This window comes from Protopterus annectens, chromosome 1.part0 (assembly GCF_019279795.1).
Source record: "Protopterus annectens isolate FY-2018-M chromosome 1.part0, PAN1.0, whole genome shotgun sequence".
Taxonomy (NCBI): domain Eukaryota; kingdom Metazoa; phylum Chordata; order Ceratodontiformes; family Protopteridae; genus Protopterus; species Protopterus annectens.
The window spans coordinates 1,387,882,130-1,387,902,620 of NC_056725.1; the positions used below are offsets into that span (position 1 = coordinate 1,387,882,130).

The following is a 20,491-nucleotide window of genomic DNA, read 5'->3' on the forward strand; positions in this document are numbered from 1 at the left end:
TTCAGGCACCACATGGCAAGAAAGACTGATGTAATGGCGTCGACTGCATGGTTTATACCCCTGACGACCTGACGTCATGGATGAAGCGGCAGCATCCGACACAGAAATCCGAAGACTCTGGTATTCAGGCCGGCTGAGGGCTACCTGCAGGCAGATAACCCAAATGTGATGACTGCAACAGAGAAACATGAAGAACATCAAGCCCAGTTTGGCTTTGTCACGGGAAGGTCATGCCTATAAACCTGGTGGACTTATTTGAAGTCACCAAGGCAACAGATGAGGGGAAAATGGTGCATATCGCCTACATGGACCTGGCTAAGGTGTTTGATAAAATACTACTTTCAGTTATAGTTGACAAACTGAATGAACTGGGCATAAATCCCTACATAACTCGCTGGATTGTACCACTTCCACTAAGAAACCAGCCACCTGTGGGGTAACCTCAGAGATCTGTGCTGGGACCACTGATATCTGGCATCTACTTGTCAGAAGTAAAGGTTAACGTGAAGGGCCTTTGGCTGACCAAGTTTGCAGATGACTCAAATTCAGGCCTGCAATTCCTTGCACTCCTTTGGGGCTATACTTATGGATGAGCACCAAGCTGAGACCCACATTTAACCAGATAATACTTTGCAGTGCTTAATTTACTGGCTTCCTAAACAGTTTAGCCTCCCCTGAAAACCTGTCCTTAAAAGGTTACCAGGCTGACAGGATCCATGCAGCTTATCACTATGTCTCGAGTTCTGGCCAAATGAAAGGTCTGCTGCACTGGGTTAAGCTCCATGACATACTGTGAGAGTAGAAGCCTTTTTCTCAGGCATCTGAATTAGAAGAGAAATATCCACAACTCTCTGGCCAAGAGTGTAGTCATTAAAAGGACAACAGTTACAATTTCTGTAGTCCCTAGAAAGCAGCTTTGCAAAGGATGTGCTTAAAGACTGAAGGAAACAAAAAAAAACTGCTTTGCTTTGTTATAGTCATAAAAATACAACCACAAAAGAAAAACCTTTTCTGGTCTAGTAAGAATGAAGATTTATATGAAAATATTGGGAAAAGCCTTAAGTATGCTGCATTGATAGTACCATCAATGCTGGTCTTGGAAAATGTGGCCAGTTGAAACTGAACTTCTCAAAAAGAAATTCAAAAATCAGCAGGTTCCACATCTTCATGTTGCACAGTGGAAGTAAGTGTAGGCAAGGCACCATTTCTTTATTTGCAGATACTCTTTTGCCTGTTTAACTATAGACTGCCATATGAAAGAACATCACCTTAAAGCAGCCATTTTGAAAAAAAAAACAAAGGAAATAGGCCATCCTTCTAGAGCAGAAGCTGACATTCCAAAATGAAACAGCAGCCTTTTTTAAACTCATTCACTAATCAAGCTTACTGAGAGAGCCAGAGTGTATGCCTTCTCTTCAATAAGAAACTGAGAAGCTAGCCATTTTTTGATGGCATACAGACAAAGCTCTGACTGACCCTGATAACCCAAGTTTGAATAGTGACTTGGGCACTTGTAGAAGCTAGCACTGGGATGGAAATGGAGTGATGTGGCTTTCCAGCTCACCATTCTTCTTGGGGAGGAGATAGCAAAGGTCATGGCAACTGATCCCATGCAGCAACATGAGTGGTGATGACAGAAGTTAACTCAGGAGTGCTGGCTCTGAGGAAGGTGAGGAAAGCCCCATGAGGTTTCATGAAATTGACCAACCATTTGGGAGGGATTGGTGATCAGAAGGCAGCAAAATCAAAGTTAATTAGTGCAAAAGATAAATAAATAAACCAGCAATGCTTACTTTTAGGGAAAGAAATGTCAGGTAAACAAATTCACTAAATACAGTTTAAAATTCTGATGTATTTTAACAATGCTGTTAGGAGGAATCATACTGTAAAACTGCAACAGAGCTAAAAGGGGGAGCCAAAAAGACAGCTGTGGCTCTACAGCCACCGGCTTCAAGACTTCTGTTCTAAAATATAGAAAGAATTCAAGCCTAGCTTGTTTTAAAACACTTGTACTCAGTTTAAATACCCTTGCACTTCATGGGGACCTGGGGCATGAATGAAATTACAGTAATCATGATGACCACATCAGCAAAGTCAGCATTCAGCATGAAGAACTCCCATCTGTGAATATGACTGACCTGCATCTTGCAGACTGAAGATGACTGCTAGATCAAGGAGGTGAAGGCCATTTACCTCTTAAATTAACTCACTAACTCACAGTTTTATCAGTACTCATATGGACAAATATATCCTACCTGCATCATAAAATAGGTAACTGTCTCTTTGAAGATGAGAGTTTTGAGTAAAGAACCTGGAAGACGTGGACTTTAGTGCAACATATACAAGGCTGGAAATTCCAGAGTAAAACTGCACAAGCTGTAAACTCAGCAGTCTACACACAGTGCTTCCTTTTCTTTGCAGTTTGCCTTCACTCATCTCCTGAAAACGTCCTCATAGGTAAAACTGTCGCAAAGAAATTTAAAAGAAATGTCAGTCTGCCCTAAAATGACATCAAGGAGGACAAAGAAAATGAATGAATGGATCATTCATAGATATGGATAGCAAAAAGGTCTGGAGGGAGGTGTAACAGGCTCTTTAAAGGAGAAATGCTAGCCTGTGAAGAAGCTCCTTATTATTTCAGAAATTATGTGGAAAGAAAAACAAAAAAAGTGATGTTTAGTACCCTCAAGGTCCAAGTTTATGACACTCATTCTACCACATTCCTATTGCATTTCAAGAGTATGTTAACCTGCCACACAACCACGTGCTTCTTCGATAAATTACCTGAACATAGTCCATGCACGTGATTTGCCTGAAAAACTAGTTCCCATGCTTGCAGCATCATCTTCTTGTACGTCCATCCCAAAGCAGCAGTTTTCAGGCAACAGACTTCCCTGCCCCATGTGCTGTTTTCCATGGCAGGTCTCAAAGTAAGGACATCTACAGCTGCATAGAGTACCTTCAGCTGTGCTGCACAGTCAACAACTGACCCGTCCTTTATAGAGTAGAAAAACAAGAGACAATAAAATGACTGATTGATAGAAAAACATCAGAAACAGTACTTACTGTCATACATTGTTAGCCATTTTTCACATTTTTGTAAGGTCGTGTATAAATATTTTGCACATTTAACAATACAACAACAAAACAAAAACGCATCAGATAAAGCGGAAATAATGGAATCTGGAATAATAAATAGCCTTAACAACAATTTCTGAAGTGTGTAACCGATCCGTATGGAAAGAAACTGGAAAAATAATTTTTTGCCTTGACATTCTATGCATAATAAGTCTCCATGCAGCATAACACATACAGCTACTATTTTTTTGTTCTCTTGACCAGAAATGACCCGTCATGAAAACACTGATGTGATTTTGTTTTTTGGCCATGCCTTATCCTTCTCGGAATGCACTTCCATGTCCTTTCACTTAGAAAAGCACTACATACAATTGTTTTGAAACTTCCAAATAGCTGGTCACAGTGTCACTAGCTAGACTGACTCTCACATTTGTGGTTTTAGCCTTCATTTACAAATACTGTAATAACTCCTTTTTTTCAGCTGCAGCTTTTTATAAACACCTTATTAAATTATCACTTGTGACACAGGCAGACTCACTAACAAAAACGAAAACAAATTTTAATACAATGTATATCACATATATTTTCTTTGATACTATCAACCCAACATTGCAAAAAATGCTGAATTCCTGCCTTCCTTTGAAGCTCACCCTCCTTCCTGAACATTATTATAGGTTCATAGGTTCATACTACGCTATCTGCCCTAGGGCATTTATAAGCCTAGCCAGAATGTGTTTGGCTTTCGCCACCCATTTTAAATTTATTTTGCTATGCCCTTTTTCGAGGTTAGTATACTGTGCCTCTGTCTAACAGTGACACAGAAGTGATACCCGGGGTAAACCTACGATCTCCCATCCACTCATCAAGATTCCTCTTGAAGAGAGTCAATGAGGGACTCTGCCTAACCTGGACTGGGATTTTATTCCAGAGTGAAGGGAGCCTCTGGGTTATGAATCTGTCCCTCCAGCATGTCCTATTTATTTCAGTGCTGAGGTTCAAGTCTCTCGAGCGCGTAGCTCGATGGATTTGGATTTTCTGAGGTGCAGCATGTCCATTAATTCTGGATTGGACATGGCTTTATACGTCAGGCACAGATCGCCTGTGAACAGGCGGTATGCCACTGAGTAGAGCTGGAGTTTCTTTAACCGGGCAGCATATGGCATCTGTTTGAGCCCTTTGATCCTCTTGGTGAGGTACTTTTGGGGTCTTTCCAGTTGCTGCAGGTGTCTGGTAAGGTACATCCCAAAAGGGGCATTGTACTCAATTATGGGCCTGATGAGGGATGAGTAAAGAGGCACGATGACCTCCCCTGATCTAGATGTGAATCCCTTCATGATTAGGTGGGCTATATAAAATGTTTTTCTAACCACTTTGGCCACGTGGTTGTCAAATGAGAGATTGCTATCAACTTGGGTCCCCAGGTCCCTAATTACTTCTTCTGTACTTAATGGATTACCACCTATGTGGTAATTTGTGGGCACTTTGTTTTTGCCAAAGGGATGACTATACACTTTTGGCATTTAGCATGAGGCCATGGCTCTGGCACCAGTTGTCTGTTTCTATGAGGCCCTTTTGGAGGATGCTTGTGTCGGCTGGAGAATCGATTATGGTGCCCAGTTTGCAGTCATCTGCGAACTTGGTCAGCCACAGTCCTTCCGTGTTGGCCTGTACCTCCGAGAAATATATACCGAACAAGAGAGGTCCCAGGACTGAGCCTTGTGGGACACCACTTGTAACTGGTTTGGAGTCTGACATGGCTCCAGCAATTCTAACCATGTGGGTTCTGTCCTTGAGCCAGTTTGCAATCCATTTAGTGACATAGGGGTTTATATTTAAGCTGGTGAGCTTATCTATAATGCCCGAGTGGGGTATTGTATCGAAGGCTTTTGCGAGGTCCAGGTAGGCTGTGTGGACCACCTTCCCCTCGTCAATGGCCTTGGTGACTGTTTCAAAGAAATCAACCAGGTTTAAGAGGCAGGATCTGCCCTTAAAGCCGAACTGGGTAGGATCCAGTGTTTGTAGGTCCCCAATATCTTTATTTATGAGGTCCATGATGATCCTTTCCATAGCTTTGCAGACCAAGCTAGTCAGGCTTACTATAGTAGTAGTTTCCGGGATCCGGTGAGGCACCACCTTTATGGAGAGGGACCACTGTTGCTGTACGCCACTCTTTAGGCACATATCCTGTAGTAAGGCTGAGATTGAACAGTAGTTTTATGTTTGGGTTTAGCTCTTCTTGGAGTTCATGTAGGACGCAGCCCGGGACACCATCTGGTCCCATTGATGCTGTGTTTTTGCTTTGGAGAGGGCGGCTCTTACCTGAGCATCTGAGATGTCAGGGGGGCAGCACTCTGCTGGGATAGATATTTGCCCTTTTGTCGGGGAGGGGGGGGGAGAAGTTTGCGCTGAACCTGTCAGCTAGGATGTTGGCAATGTCTGTGGGTTCGGTGTATTTTTTGTCATTTTGGACCAATTCTGAGCATATCTGGGAATTACCACCCAGGTTCCTAACATAACTAAAGAAAGCCTTGTGATTATCCTTAGTGTCCTGTGCAATTTTTCTCTCGAAGCTGGCCTTAGACAATTTTATGGGTGCCCGTAGTTTTTTGCTAATACTGATCAGTGATGCCTTCCCTTTTTGGGATTTTGCTCTATCATTTAGTAGCTTCCTCCTTCTATTGTATAACTTGTTTATGGCTGGGGTCCACCAGACAGGACGTCTGCCTTTGGAGGATTGGGTCTTGGTTTTATTTGGGATCGCATGATCCATGCATTCCTGAAGGTGTTCATAGAATGCGTTTATAAAGGATTCTGTGGTCTGGGCCGTATTTTCCACAGGCCCGGGGGCTTTGAAGGATTCCACCTCAGTTTTGAGGAGTGTAAAATTTGCTTTAGAGAAGTTTTTCACTGTGGTTTTCTGGGCAGGGGGTGGGGTCGGGATGTGAATATCCAGTGAGATTAGTTTATGGTCTGATCTTACCAGTGAGGGATACACTTCTGGTCTGGAGCATAGAGTCCCCATATTGGTGATGATCAGGTCCAGTATGTTTTTCCCTCTTGTGGAAGTGGTAACAAGTTGTTCCATAGCATTTGAGTTTATAAATTCTAGGAACCTTTGGGCTAGGGTGTTGGAGCTAGAGTAATGCTCCCAGTCTATGTTTGGGTAGTTGAAGTCGCCCAATATAATGGTGTTTGGCGAGACCTTCATATTTTCCAGTGTTCTCAGGAAGGCCGAGTGGGGTTCCTGGGTTTGGGAGGGTGGTCTATAGCAGGCTATAAACTGGAAGGCAGTTTTACCCACTGTTAGTTGCACATGGATAGTCTCTGATGCTTCGTGCTTTGCCACCAACCTGGAGGTGTGGGTATCTTTGATGAATATTGATACTCCCCCTCCTTTTGTGGTTCGGTCCAAGTTTTGGGGCCGAAAAGCATGGTATGAGGTATAACCTGGTAGTGCTGGGGTGCTCTCGGGAGCCCTGAACAAGGTTTCTGTTACTGCACAGATATCGATGTTCTCCATGCTAAGGAGAGTTTCGAGTGCGTGCATCTTGAGGTTTAGACTTCTGGCGTTGAGTAGCATTACTCAGTTTCTTATCCCTTGTGATACCTATGGAGGTGGGTTTGTCTTTTAAGCCTTGCCTAAAAAAGGCACTATGGGGGTAGCAAGAGCCTTTGCCAATATCCGAAAGCCCAGGGGTGACAGGTGCAAGCCGTCCCTAGCGAAGCATCGTGGCTTGTCGAGCATATCATCCCAAGCTGACAGGCATTGGATCCCCTTTGAATGACACCAGTACTTAAGCCAATTGTTGAAATTGATCATCTTGTCTTCATATTGTGGCATCCTTCTTGGTGAGGGTAAGATGCTACTCAAGGTCAGGGTCATACCGGCCTGGGCTACATGCTCAGAGAGCTCCTTTATGTCTCTTTTCATGTAGTCCAGGGAGGTACGTCTCAGGTCATTCACACCAGCATGGACAATGACTGAGTCATATTTGTACTTGCCTTGGAGTGACCTGAGTGCTTGTGTTATGCATGTACTGTTCCACAATTTCTATGTAATTTGCATCTTTCCTTTTCTAAAGATCCATCTTCCAGTTCTTTTACCTCTTTTATAATATTCAGTACCTCAATTTACTTTTGGCAGCCAACAGAATTAAACTTAAGGCCTTACTATGTCTAGGCAACTCAGATCCTGTAAGCCAACTCAAAAGAATCACTTCCTTACTTACAGCCTTTTCCTTACCCAAGCTTCCTGACACAGTACTCTGTAGGGAATTCTAAAAATCTGCCAGTTCATTACACTCCAAAATATATGTTCCCAGTTACCTCTTTCTCCTCCATCACACCTCCATTTGTCTACCTCAGGAAAAATTTATTGAAGTTTGCTTAGCTACAAATTTTTTTTTGAGGAATAAAGCGCACACTGCTTCAGGTCATCTAGACGATACACCATCCTACATTTGCTCCCTGAGTCAGGGAAGAAAGTGCAATTGGGGAAGGGGTGCAATCTGTTTTTGCAGTTGGGGCCCATGTGCAGTATCAGCATTCAGTTAAGAAGCCGTTGCTGATATTATGGCTTTCTAAATTACTGTTGATAGTGCAAGCTAGGCTGTTCCTTGAGACTTGAAGATGACCCACTCCCTAGTATTAGGCTTTCACAGAGAGGGAAGGAATAGGCTTATTATGCTTCACGGACAGAAATTAATGGGCTGTAGGATTATCTCTTAGTCCAAGGACAACAGGCTCTCTTCCCTAATGGAACAAATTTTCCAAATGGGTGTAGGTAGAGGCAGGTCTCTGGGATGTGGAAAGGATATGAGAAAGTTCCAAACAGGCATCACTGTGATCAGAGAAAAAGCACAATAACTAATGAATTATATAACTTGCTCTGGGAAAAACAGATGTGGAAATAATTTAGGAAGCATATGTGACTTGGAAGAATTAGTAACAACTGCAAAATTAAGTTATGACTGCCCTGTATTTTGAAATACAGGGTCATCTTACTGTTTACTTTCTTTTTGTTTTGGATACTAACAGAATTCTTAAAAAATTGCTAAATAAAAGTAAAAATGAGAAAATTGGCTTGCCAGCTGGTTCAGCAGCAAGAACGCTGCTTGTATCAACCAGCGACTCTGCAGTTAAATGCGTGGCCTGTAGCTTGGCTCATCTCATGTAAACAGGTCAGACAACTTCTCTTTACACCTAGTAACATCTCAGATGGCACCCACAGGAGCTAAACTATGACAACTACAGCTAATAAGAGGATGCACAACCTTATTTACTATCTGGTAAACAGGAAAGTAGACTAGTCTTCTGACCCTTTTCAACTACGTCCCAGGTTCAGAGAACGTTAAAATAAAGTAAAACTGTACAAGGTTTTTATGACAGTACAATACATAGTAATACTGCAAAATTCAAGGTTTACGAAAAAAATAAATAAGTACAAGTCAGACAATTTTATAACAGTACAAATATGTTTGCTAAGATGCAGCAGAGAACTTTATAGAACTATGTACAATATTTACATTACATACAGCAAACAAAACAGCTGAGTCTGCAAAGTTACATGAGGTTAAGCATAGCTACTTGGTTCAATATACATTAGTCACTTTATTTTTTCATTTAACATTTGTTTGCCGACAGGGACAGAGCCAATTTCCAGTGGAGGCCCAGGAAGAAATGCTCCAGTTGCATGTCTTTGGAATGTCAGAGGAAACCGGAGCACCCGGAGAAAACAAACCCGAATGGAGAAAGGACATCAGACTCCACACAGAAGGCACCCCAGTTGAGAATCAACCTGGAGAATTTCTTGCTGTGAGGTGACAGTGTTAGCCGCTGCACCACTCCACTTCCCTTTATCTAAAGCAATTGCACAAAGCTTCACCGATGGACATACTTTTGCAAACTTTTTGAAGCTCTGCAATGAGGTGAAGACTGTAGAATGGAAAAGAACACTGATCAGTTACTGTGGCCATGATACACAATCTCCTGGTGGGATTGAGTAAATGGGGAGGGTAAATGAGTAACTCTATTATATACAAGTAAAAATCTTAGAGGTTTGTCAACCAGCTTTTATTCTACAATGGGGAATACACATGCAAATAATGGGTGACTGATAGGATCTGAGTAATCTTAAGTTTATCCCAAGTGGCAGTGGATGTACAAACTACTAAAAAATATGAAATATCTTCTCTACAGCACATAAGTATAAAATCCATTAAGAACACATCTGTCAAAGCAAAAACACAATTCAGTAATAAACTTGCCAACAACTCTACAGATCCACAATGTGAAGGACCACCAACTTCAGAGAATGTATATCCATGATTTTTTTTTTTTTGTATAAAGAATCTGTGTATATTTTAAAGTATGACACATTGGTCGCTTCAAGACTTAATGCTGAAGTAAACTGGAAGTGTTTTGTTTAATTATGTAGGTTTATTATGCAATTAGATTTTTAATTGGTTAATGATGGAGTGTTATATGATATAAAATGTCTTGTTGGCAATCAGTTTTTATACTCCTTGAAGGTGTTCACACTGAGGCGCTAGAGAGAGAAAATTTTTTTTTGTGGATATACATTCTCTGAAGTTGGTGGTTTTTCACGTTGTGGATCTGTACCAGTTATTGGCAAGTTTTTGGCTCTTTTTTCACTGCTGGTGTATACCCTTCAGTACTAAACCTAGTACACAAGAACTTATTAAAAATTCAAAACACGAACTAGAAAAGTGCATCCAAAGCTAAGCAAGCTATAGCAACAGCTGAACATATTGTACGCTAAGAACTGAGAATTTAAAAATTAATGTTGAGAAAAACTGAAATAATAAGACAACCTGGTGGAGCTGCTAAAAGAACCTAGAACTACAAATGGAGAGCTACAAAGAACGTGTATATAGGGCTTCAATAGACTGCTTTCTTCTATGATGCTGGTGCTTCCCCTCCTTTTAAAATACTATTAAAATCTTCCAAATTTTTTTCACTTCTAACTTCCACAGGAAGACCATCAGGTCCTGGAGATGTCCCAGCAGACTGATTATATGTCACCATTTTTATCTCATCTCCTCCTATCTTAAATATTGGTCCGCATCTTCCTTTAATCTTGGCATACTTAGATCTTCCAGAAATATTTCCACTTGTGCTCTAAGCTTCCACATTCCTCTGCTTTATACAAATTTTAAAAAAATTTCTAAAATACCTCTTATAACATTATAGGATCTCTGGTTATTCTTCTTTGCACAGTTTCCCTAAGTTTGACAACAACCCTTCTTACTTTCTGTTGCCCAAGTCATTGTCCTAAAACTTTTTATGCTCTTTAGTTACCAAAAATTATAGTTGCTTAACAGCAATCATTCTAGACTCCTGCATATTATCCAAATACCCTCATTCTCTCTTTAGTACTCTGCTGTTGCTCCTCCTTTTGTTTGAGATTCCACTTATTCAGCAATACTTTAACCTGTGTCATCTCCTAAGTAATTCTTATTACTTCTTAAACATCTCTTCTATTTCTACTCTAAACTCCACTTTCATTTTATCCCACTCACAAGCTATAACTTACAAGGAAATTTCTATCTTTCCTAATAACTCTTGAATAATTTCCACTACCCATTCCTTAAATTCCTCTCTTTTTAACAGGTATGTATGGGAAAGCACCATTGTCACATTTTTACTTCATTACCCTGCATTTTTATCTTATGTTTTACTGGTGCACGACATAAAATCATTACTGGATGTGTGTTGAAGCTTTAAATTAAATGCACATGCTCCAATTAAACAATGACTATCAACTCTAGCCCATTTATTGCACCTTAGAGGAATAATATGCAAATGCTGTGAAAGTTCCTATTACTGAAATAACTTCGGTACCAGATATTTTCATAAATTGAGAAACCTACCTTCTTTGGTTATATTTTCCTTACTAGATCCCTGGATACATCTTTACTGCTGCAAATCAAGTTCCAGTCAATCCACATCTATAACTAATATTCCTTGATAAGAGCCGATTGCTCCCAAAATTTTCTTAAGCTCTATTAATACATTTTTGTTGGTGGAATACAAATGCATGGCAGTGCAATACTCCTCCCTTGCTTACAGCCCCTTACTTCCACAAATCTACAATTATTTTCCCCAGTTCTATCACTAATGCAGCCCCCCAGCAAACACAATTGCTAGTCCCTTTTTACTTTGCTCCTGACATTCTACTTAACAGCCATTCTCAAATTCTCTGTCAAATTCACATGCTCATTTCTTTCCAAATGTATCTCCTGCAACATTGCTATTTGCACTTTACAGTTCTTAATATAATTCAATACTCTCTCCATTTTGTCTGAAGCTTGAACTGCTCTTTGCTAAAAAGCTGCAGGATTCTTCGCAGCCAGTTTTTTCTCTTCATCTTTTCTTGCTAATTGCCTTTCAATTTTTCCAAGTTTCTTTGCTGGCATTTAGGCGATTGTACTTACTAACTTGCTAAGCAGTAACTTCACTCCCCCCTCCAAAAAAAAAAAAAATTCAATGGTTTCCTTTTTTCAATTTCTATTTTTACACTGGGGAGCTGAAATTAAGCTACAGATTAGTGCACAACCGCCTTGGAAGTGTCGGAACACTTCCTGCTTTATTCCTTTTTTTGAATTGCAAGTGACTTGATATTCAATGAGCTACATTGCTGTATTTAGGCATCCCTATTGAAGTGGGCTCAAGTATGTGGATGCTTGCATTATTGTGGTGCATTTGGTATAAAAGTACTGTTCACAATCATCTTCTACATGCTGTGTTTCACTTTAGGTATTGTTAAATTGTTTTAAGATTTAGTTTAAGTATTTGTTACAGATTCACTCGGTAAAGAATCTTACACTACAAACTTCTGGAAGGTCACTAACATAGTTAACTAAGAATTTTTACTGCACAGTGGTTCTCATTTTGAGATTATCCTTATAGTAACTATTTGGTTATGATACAGTATAAATATTTGTGTCTAAAATTGTACACTGATTCCATAATTCCATCATCCTAACACTTTCAAATTAAAGCGGTTAGTCATAATAGTACTGACTGTATATAATTAAAATGTAAGACTGGCAAAAAGCCACATTCACATGTCTCTTTGAAATGACAAATTTAGGTTTACATTATTTGGGAACATAGTTCTTCTATAGCTCAGGTGACTATTTTATTACTGAATAAATACATATTCTTTGAATTCATATGTATTTGAATATTTTAAGAACAAACATTTAAGAATGTGAAGGCTATGGAGTGTACACAAAAAAATAAACAGTTGGACAGTTAACTGTTACCCTAACTGCATGAAACTGAACTAAGCAATATCATAGAAAACAAAAATACAGATTACCAAACAAGTTGCATATGTTGTAATTATAAGGAACTGAGAACAATTACTGAAGATATGAATGACTGAGTCAGGGATTTAGGAACAAACCCAATGAGGGAATTGCTTGTAGTCATAGTACATTACATGATGACTTGGTTATTGGACAGAAAAAAAATCACAAAAGGAATTATTATTCCAGCAAAAACTTTGGTAATAAAAGGAAAAGGGATGCACTCTTGTATAAAAATAAACATATAACATCATGCACTGACCAGTCTTCAACAAATGAAGATAGTATTATAAATGCAACAGAAAATAGAGTAAGGGATGACTTAACCCCAGAAGGGAAATATTTTTACCTGTAGTGTAAGTAAAACTAAGATTCAGAAGCACATTCTCAGAACATCTTAGCTTTACCATGTCAAGTGGTAACCAGCACTATGGCAATGGATATAGTTTCACTGTGTAGGATGTAAAACAAAATACATGAATAGGAATACAGTGGGTTTAAGGGCTGAAGAAAGTACGTAAGTATTGAATTAATGATAACTGGACAATTAACTTGACAGAAAATGTAATAATTGTGGGAGAAAAATACTGAGAAGGGAAGAGTAAAAGAAAAAAAATGGTAGCGCTAAAGGAATTTGATAATATTGGTGCAGATATTCAGTATTAAAGCACTTTTCCATGTGGGATGCAATGAGGGTAGAGAAAATATGGAGTCTGTAAAAACTGACTGGGTAAAAAAGTTACTGATACCATAGGAAGTGAGAATGATTAAAGAAGCGTTGGGCTTGTATGTAATAATAGATAGCATAAATTTGTATTAACAAGATAATACAGGGCGAACACAGAGAGGGTAAAATGCAGGTTGACTAGGCAGAATTGCAGAAAGTGAAAGTAATGGAATGTGAATAAGCACTAGCTGTGGAAAACAATGAACATGGTCAGAACAATGAAAGTAATAGTTTCGGGGGGGGGGGGTGCTATTAAGAAATTTCTGCACATTTATACGATTTCAACCTGTTCACAGATTGTGATTTTTGAGCTTTGTGAAAAATAAAAGCAACCACCACCACAAGTTGTATATACAACCTGATAGGATACACCACCAATAAAGTTAATGTATTTTTCCTGCACTTGCACAACAAAGTTCTGGAAAAGATCAATGTCAAATACTTTGCATACCTTAAAAGGTAAAGGTCTGCCCAGTAACTTCTGTACTGCCTTCACACTTGCAGAAGTTTCAGATGGACTACACAGATAGCTCTGAATACTCAAGACAGCTGCTTGAACCTCCTGAGGTAACCTTGATTGAAGAAAAAAAAAATCATGAAATACTCGCTCACCATATTCAACATGAATCATCTACTTAAAATGAACACTGTTGTATATTAGTGAAAAAGGGGTCATATAATCATACATCCAAAACAACTGAACACCTATCATACAAGGTTTACAAAAATAACAGAGGCAGAGGAACTCTCAAAGCTTGTGAACAAATCCCATCTTGTTTCCTTAGTCGGTCAAATGCAGCCTGTAGCACTGATAATAGTGAAGAAGGTAAAAACAAAAATCACTAAAAGATGCCAGAGTGTAACAAACAGATGCTTCAATAAATACGATGGCAACAGTCACAGTAATAAGTGTAATGTCCATAAACAACCACACCAGCAACTAGAGGTAAAATACTAGCTAGGAAAAGGCCACAACTACATGGCTACAGAAAAAATAAAGTAACATTTGCCAGTTTACTTTTCACATACTGCGTTTTCATAAGAATAATGCCTTTGAGGGGTAAGGGAATTACTTCCGACTGGGCACATTTAATAACAGTAGCAAAGATAGTCAAATGTTCAGTATGAAGGCTCACTTGATATAATCATCACTTCAAGGCATTAATTCCTATTATACAATGAAAGCAGGTTTATTTTTTAACAAGAGACTTGCTCTCTAAGCATGTACGCCTGTGAGCTACTTAGATATCTCATGGCCTAAACAATTAAATTCAAGAATTCTTTTATGTACAAATCTTTTATCCCTTCCTCTATTAGCCATCTACTCTCCCCATGTTTGCCCTACTGGCTCCCATTCTTTCCTCTTTGGCCACCAGGGATAGGACCTTTACACAAAAGATAGATGGAGTTTTCATAATGCAGCAGCCTTGTAACATGCTGGCTCCAAGCTCACTACGAATAAGTTTGTATAGGTCACAGACACAAATGCCCCACCTCCATGGTGACATGCCTGCCAAGGAGCCTCCAAACTCCTGGGGTATGTTACTGGGACATTATGAGACTACGTCTGACCTACGCAGGGGCATCTTCCTGTGGTTCCAACCTCACATCAGCCTGCTGTGCACTACTGAAATTTCTGATATCACCACCGGCCAAACAAATTTGTTTGAAAACAAGGTGGCGTTTTTTTTGAGTGGACAAAATCATTTCACTTTATCTCCCATTGCTGATTTCTTCAGGGCCAGTACTCGAGTTCTGGCTGCCTACATCACATTTAGGGCTCCATTACTCTATGCCATTTAGCTGGCTTATGAACAAGATGGTGCAATGACAGTATCTCTTAGTTCAGCACTGCAGTGCATGGTTTTTAACAGCTGCCAAAGAGCTGTACTGCATAGTGATGTCTTTAATGAGCAAACATACCAGACAGACTATCAAATCTATTAAGATACTTAAAGCATGGAATAATAACTATTACTTTGTCTATAACATTATGCATGAGTGATTGTGTTCATAGGAGCGAGACTGAGACTATTGTGTTATTCAGTATCTTTCAAACTGCACACATTTGATACACCTACGCTGTTGGCTTTTGAACCTCTGAAGTTGTGCTTGAGATGATAGCAATTTTATGAGAGACACTGTCACTCTATAGAGTGCCTCATGCTTTAAATACATCATCATCTAGAAGATAGTTGCAGCAAAATAAAGTACAGTTGTACACTTACCATAAATGTAGATGTTCGAGTGTCTTCACTGTTGCAGTCATCACATTTGGGTTATCTGCCTGCAGGTAGCCCTCAGCCGGCCTGAATACCAGAGTCTTCAGATTTCTGCGTCGGATGCTGTCAGGGGTAAAAAAATGCAGCCGACGCCATTACATCAGTTTTTCTTGCCCTAGATGTCAGGTGCCCCCACAATAGGAAGCAATTATATGGTATGGAACACCCCCATCAAAAAGCAAATACACAAGAAAAAATAAATATACCAACAAGAAGGAAAGGTAGAGCCAAGAGAAGTCAAGGGGCTGGAGGGAGGGTAACCAGGACTGCAACAGTGAATACACTTGAACATCTACATTTATGGTAAGTGTACACAATTGTACTATGTTCTTCGTGTTTCACTGCTGCAGTCATCACATTTGGGTTAATTCCCAAAGCTAAGGAAGGGAGGAGGAAGTTAAAGAGCATTAGGGCCAGCTATTAAGCCCTGCAAGACTGCAGTGGCAAATCCAGCTCTGGATTTAGAAAATATAGGCATGTGGTAATGCTTGGTGAAGGTATGTGCAGAGCTCCAAGATGCAGTTTCTAGGATGTCCCGGGTAGGGACTCCTCTGAGAAGTGCCGCAGAGGTAGATGCAGCCCTGGTGGAATGTTCTCTTTTATCCCCTGTGGGGTAGGTTTTCCATGGTGCTTGCAGCAGAAATGAATGCAATGGGCTATCCATTTGGAAATGGTTTGCTTTGAAATGGCCTTCCCCTCTGCCCCTGCAGCGGAGCCAACTAGCAGCTGTACAGATTTTCTAAGAGGTTTAGTCCTGTCCAAATAGAATCGAAGTTGCTTGTGCACGTCCAGAGAGTGCAGTATTCGTTCCTCTTTGTTTTGTGGATTAGGGAAAAAAGTAGGCAAATGAATGGACTGATTTAGGGCCACACTAGATACCACCTTGGGCATAAAAGAAGGATTAGTCCTGAGGGAAACACTGCCCGCATGGAAGATAATTAAGAGTTCCACTGCCATGAGGGCCTGTAATTCAGACACTCTTCTTGCTGAAGTGATGGCTAGAAGGAAGGCTGTTTTCCAAGAAAGGAATTTCACCTCTGCTGTTACAGCTGGCTCAAAGGTGGGAAGAGTGAGCTTTTCCAATACAAGGTTAAGGTCCTAGGCTGGAGTGGGAGATATCCTTGGGGGGTGTCAACTTTTTGGCCCCTCTAAGGAATTGTATGCGCTGAAATTGCAGAGGCATGAATATGAATAGACTAGAAGGATAGGCCCTTGTGGAGCATTTCTGTTAAGTACTCCAGAATATGAGGTAAGCTGGGCACCGTTGTGCCCATCCCCTGAGCCTGGCTCCAGGAACAGTATCTTCTCCACTTTTCAGCATAGGATTTTCTAGTACTAGGCCTCCTTGCCTCCAGAATGACATTCAACACCTGCTTAATGAGGGATGCTAGAGGATATCTCAAGGAATTAGCCAGGCTGCAAGGTTCAGAGTTTGAAGCTAAGGGTGCAGAATCTGGCCTGCCTGCTGGGGCAGCAGGGAAGGGGTCTGAGGCAGGTGCCATGGCTGTAGCAGTGTCATACTGCGCAAGAGGGGGTATCAGTGCTGGCATGGCCAAGTCTGGTGCAATCAGTATTGTCCGTGGTCTGTCCTGTTTGATCTTTAGTAGAACCTTCGAGAGGAGAGGCAGAGGGGGAAAGGCATACACAGAGAGGCTTTCCCAGGTAAAGGAGACGGCGTCCACATTCCAAGCTTGACTGTGGAGAGTTCTTGTGCGGAATTTGTTTAACTGGTAGTTCTGAGGGAAGGCAAACAGGTCTACCTCTGGAGTCCCCCATTTGCTCCTCAAGAGGTTGAATATTTTGGGTTCTAGTTTCCATTCGTGTGGGTCCATGAGATTTCTGCTTAAGTAGTCTGCCAGAGAATTTAGTTTTCCTGGCAGGAATTGTGCTTGCAGGTGTACTTGGTAGCTCATGGCTGTGTTCCACAGAGCCATGGCTAGTCTGCAGAGACGGCACTAGTGGGTTCCCCTCTGCTTGTTTATGTACCACATAACTGTGGTGTTGTCTGTCTTTACCAATAGTTGTCCTGGAAGAATACAGTCTTTGAAAGCTGTCAGAGCATTCTGTACAGCTAACATTTCTATTTGATTGATATGCAGGTGCATCTGTCTTGGGTTCCATTTGCCCTGAATGCACTGCCCTGCCATTTGAGCCCCCCATGCATAGTCTGATGCATCTGTTGCTAGGGTTTGGGCGGTAGGGGGTAGAGTGAAAGGGAGTCCCTTGTTGTGGTAGCAGGCCTCTGCCCACCAAAGGAACTCTGTCTTCATACAAGGAATGATAGAAATCATTGTTTCCAGGCCTTGAGAATGTTGACACCATATGCTTTTTAGATACCATTGGAGTTTCCTCATATGCAGTCTTGCATATGGAATTAGTAGAATGCAAGAGGCCATGAACCCCAGAGCTTGCAGTATTTTCCTTGCAGATAGCTGGGGTTTTGTGGCCAATAGTTTGAAGTAGGTTGTCAAATAAACTTGTTTCTCCAGAGTGAGGAATACCATCCGGAAAGTTCTGTTAAAGCTTGCTCCCAGGAATGCAATCTGTTGGCAGGGTACTAGGTGAGATTTCTTTTCACTGATGGTGAGGTTAGAAGTTTCTTTACGAATGCCAGGTGTTGTAATAGCAAGTCCTGGCTTTCTGCCTGACTCAGACAATCGTCCAAGTATGCGTAAATTTGAATATTTCTCTGCCTGCAAAAAGCAATGGCTGGTGCTAGACACTTTGTGAACATCATGGGTGCAGTAGATAAGCCAAAGGGAAGTGCAGACAACTGAAAGTGCATGGAGCCTGCCCTGAAACGTAAGTATTGTCTGCAGGATCCTCTTATTCGGATGTGCAGGTAAGCTTCTATTAAGTCTAGGGATTCCAGCCAGGCATCCTTGGCTAGCATAGGAAGAAGCTGCTGAACAGTTAGCATTTTGAATTTTGGAATTACAGAAAGGTGTTGAGAATAGGGAGGTCCAGGATAGGACGCCAGGAGTTGTCTTTTCTGGGTACCAGAAAAAGTCTTGAATAAAAACCTTGCCCCCTTTGTTCTGATGGGACAAGATGAATAGACCAGATACTGAGAAGAGAAAACCTGCTGTTGGGCCTCCGCTCATTGATTTGGGGTTAGGTCTGGCCAACCACTTGGGGTTGGTAGTGTGTGGAAGTGGAATCTGTATCCTTGGGAAACTACGTTCAAATCCCATTTGTCCTGGGTAATGAGTTCCCTGTTTTTTGCATGCAGGGCGAGCTTTCCTCCTAAGGGAACAGGTAGTTGAGCAGGGCTTGGAAGGGTTAAGGCCAAGTCATTGTGCCATTTTTCCATAGGGGGGTGGCTTACTACTCCCCGCTTTGGTACTGGGAGCCCCCCACTGCTTAGATCTGTGCGTAGCCTGAGACTGTAGCCGAGGTGGTCTACTGTTCCTGGGTTTGGACTGAGAAGGCCTGGAAGGGACTGGAAAGGACCAGTTCTTTGAAGGCCAATGTCTACTGAATCTGGGAGGCTGTACTTGCAGGAAATCTTTAATAGTTTGCATAGATTTAGCTTTTTCCTACATCCTTTTGAGGACTTCTTTGTTGCCAAAAAGGCGGTCTTGGTTTAAGGGAGCATCCAGTAATTTAGCTTTAACATGATCTGGCAAGTGTTGTTCCTTGAGCAAAGCATGCCTTCTAAGTACAGACCCAGTGACAGCAGCCCTGCAAGATGCTTCTAAAGCGTCAAAACCACATTGCAAAGTATGTACACCAACTTGTTCTGCAGAATGCATTAATTAAATCTTGTGATTCTTTGCGTTTAGCACAGTCAGGAATCAACATAATTTTCTGTTTAAGTAGTCCCATAATATGCTGCTGATACTTTAACATATGAAACTGGCAGTTTAAAGCCCTAATGGCCAAAGTAGCAGAAGTCTATACCTTCTTACCCCATCTGTCTAAGGCTCTAGAATCTCTATCAGAAGGGGTAGGATTTTTGGCAGCAGTAGCCTTAATGCCTTTTGGTCCTTGGGAAATGGTCTCTGGATCCGCAAAAGAATTCTTGAAGATGAAATTGTGAGAGTCATGTACTCGGTACTACCGGTCAGGTTTTCTTTTAGCTGGAGACAAAGTGTCTTGGGTAAGGCTAGATTCCAAGAAAGCATCATCTACAATGTCCAGAACAGGAGGGATAGCTAAAAACCTGTGTTGAGGCAGGAGTAAGAATTCCCCAAGTCTCTTTTTGGACTCATGCTGGCTTTCCCAGCACAAATGCTCCCTAAGAATATGCAAGGTTTCACCGAAAGAAAAATTTCTGGAGGGGAAGCAGAGGGAATGGAATCCTCTGCATCAGAATCCTCATAAGTAGATAAGGGCAAATCCTGGTAATCAGAAGGAGCAGAAATATCAGATTCCTGATCAGAAGAATCAGAAAGAAAATCAGTTCTAGGTCTCTTGGAGGGTGAAGGCTGGCTTCCCCTAATTAAGGTAATAAGATCTTCAGCCATTCTAAATGTTTGTTTTTGAGGCATATGGGCCTGAGCTTGCGGTTTGGTCTTCTGTTTTCTAGGCATAGTACAAGTTTTTGGCCTGAGGACTTTGGAACTTCTGGATGGAAACAATGGCATTGGTTTAATATGAATGTTTGTAGGCCTCAATGCACCCTCAGAAGCCGGTGCCTGCACAGCGGCTCCGGATCCATCCAAGGTAGAGACATCCACAGGTTCCATAGTCGAAGAAGCATCTCACGGCATACTGGACTCCAAATGGGTCTCAGTAGAGGCCTGTGAATCTGAAGTAGCGGTTATCAGGGGCTACGAACGTGCCTCACTGAGTACCAGCGGACTGGTGACTAGCTTAACGGAAGCGTTTTCGGCAGTTTTGGACCTATGCCGTCAGTCTCTGTCTTTATCCTTACATTTTTTCGGAAGATCGGTAGTTGGATGGCTTAACGAAGCCATTTTGGAGTATGTAAATCGAGTACAAAAGTAATTGGCTGCAAAAATGGCCCGATGACGAATAGTTTGGGCGTTGAACAAGGCACAAAACCAACAGCGAGGGACGTCATGGTCTGGGCCTAAACAGGGGATGCAGTAAGAATGAAAATC

At 41.2% G+C, this 20,491-nt stretch overlaps 1 protein-coding gene across 1 annotated transcript in view; it reads right to left on the reverse strand.

The window, feature by feature from the left end:
- Window positions 1-20,491, reverse strand: part of MDN1 (midasin AAA ATPase 1) — a 3,484,183-nt gene that overhangs the window by 1,299,908 nt on the left and 2,163,784 nt on the right. The window contains exons 55-56 of the mRNA XM_044071809.1: window positions 13,592-13,712; window positions 2,785-2,995 (exon numbers count right to left, since the gene is read on the reverse strand). Coding sequence (XP_043927744.1) covers window positions 2,785-2,995; window positions 13,592-13,712 — 332 coding nt within the window. The remainder of the gene's footprint in view (window positions 1-2,784; window positions 2,996-13,591; window positions 13,713-20,491) is intronic.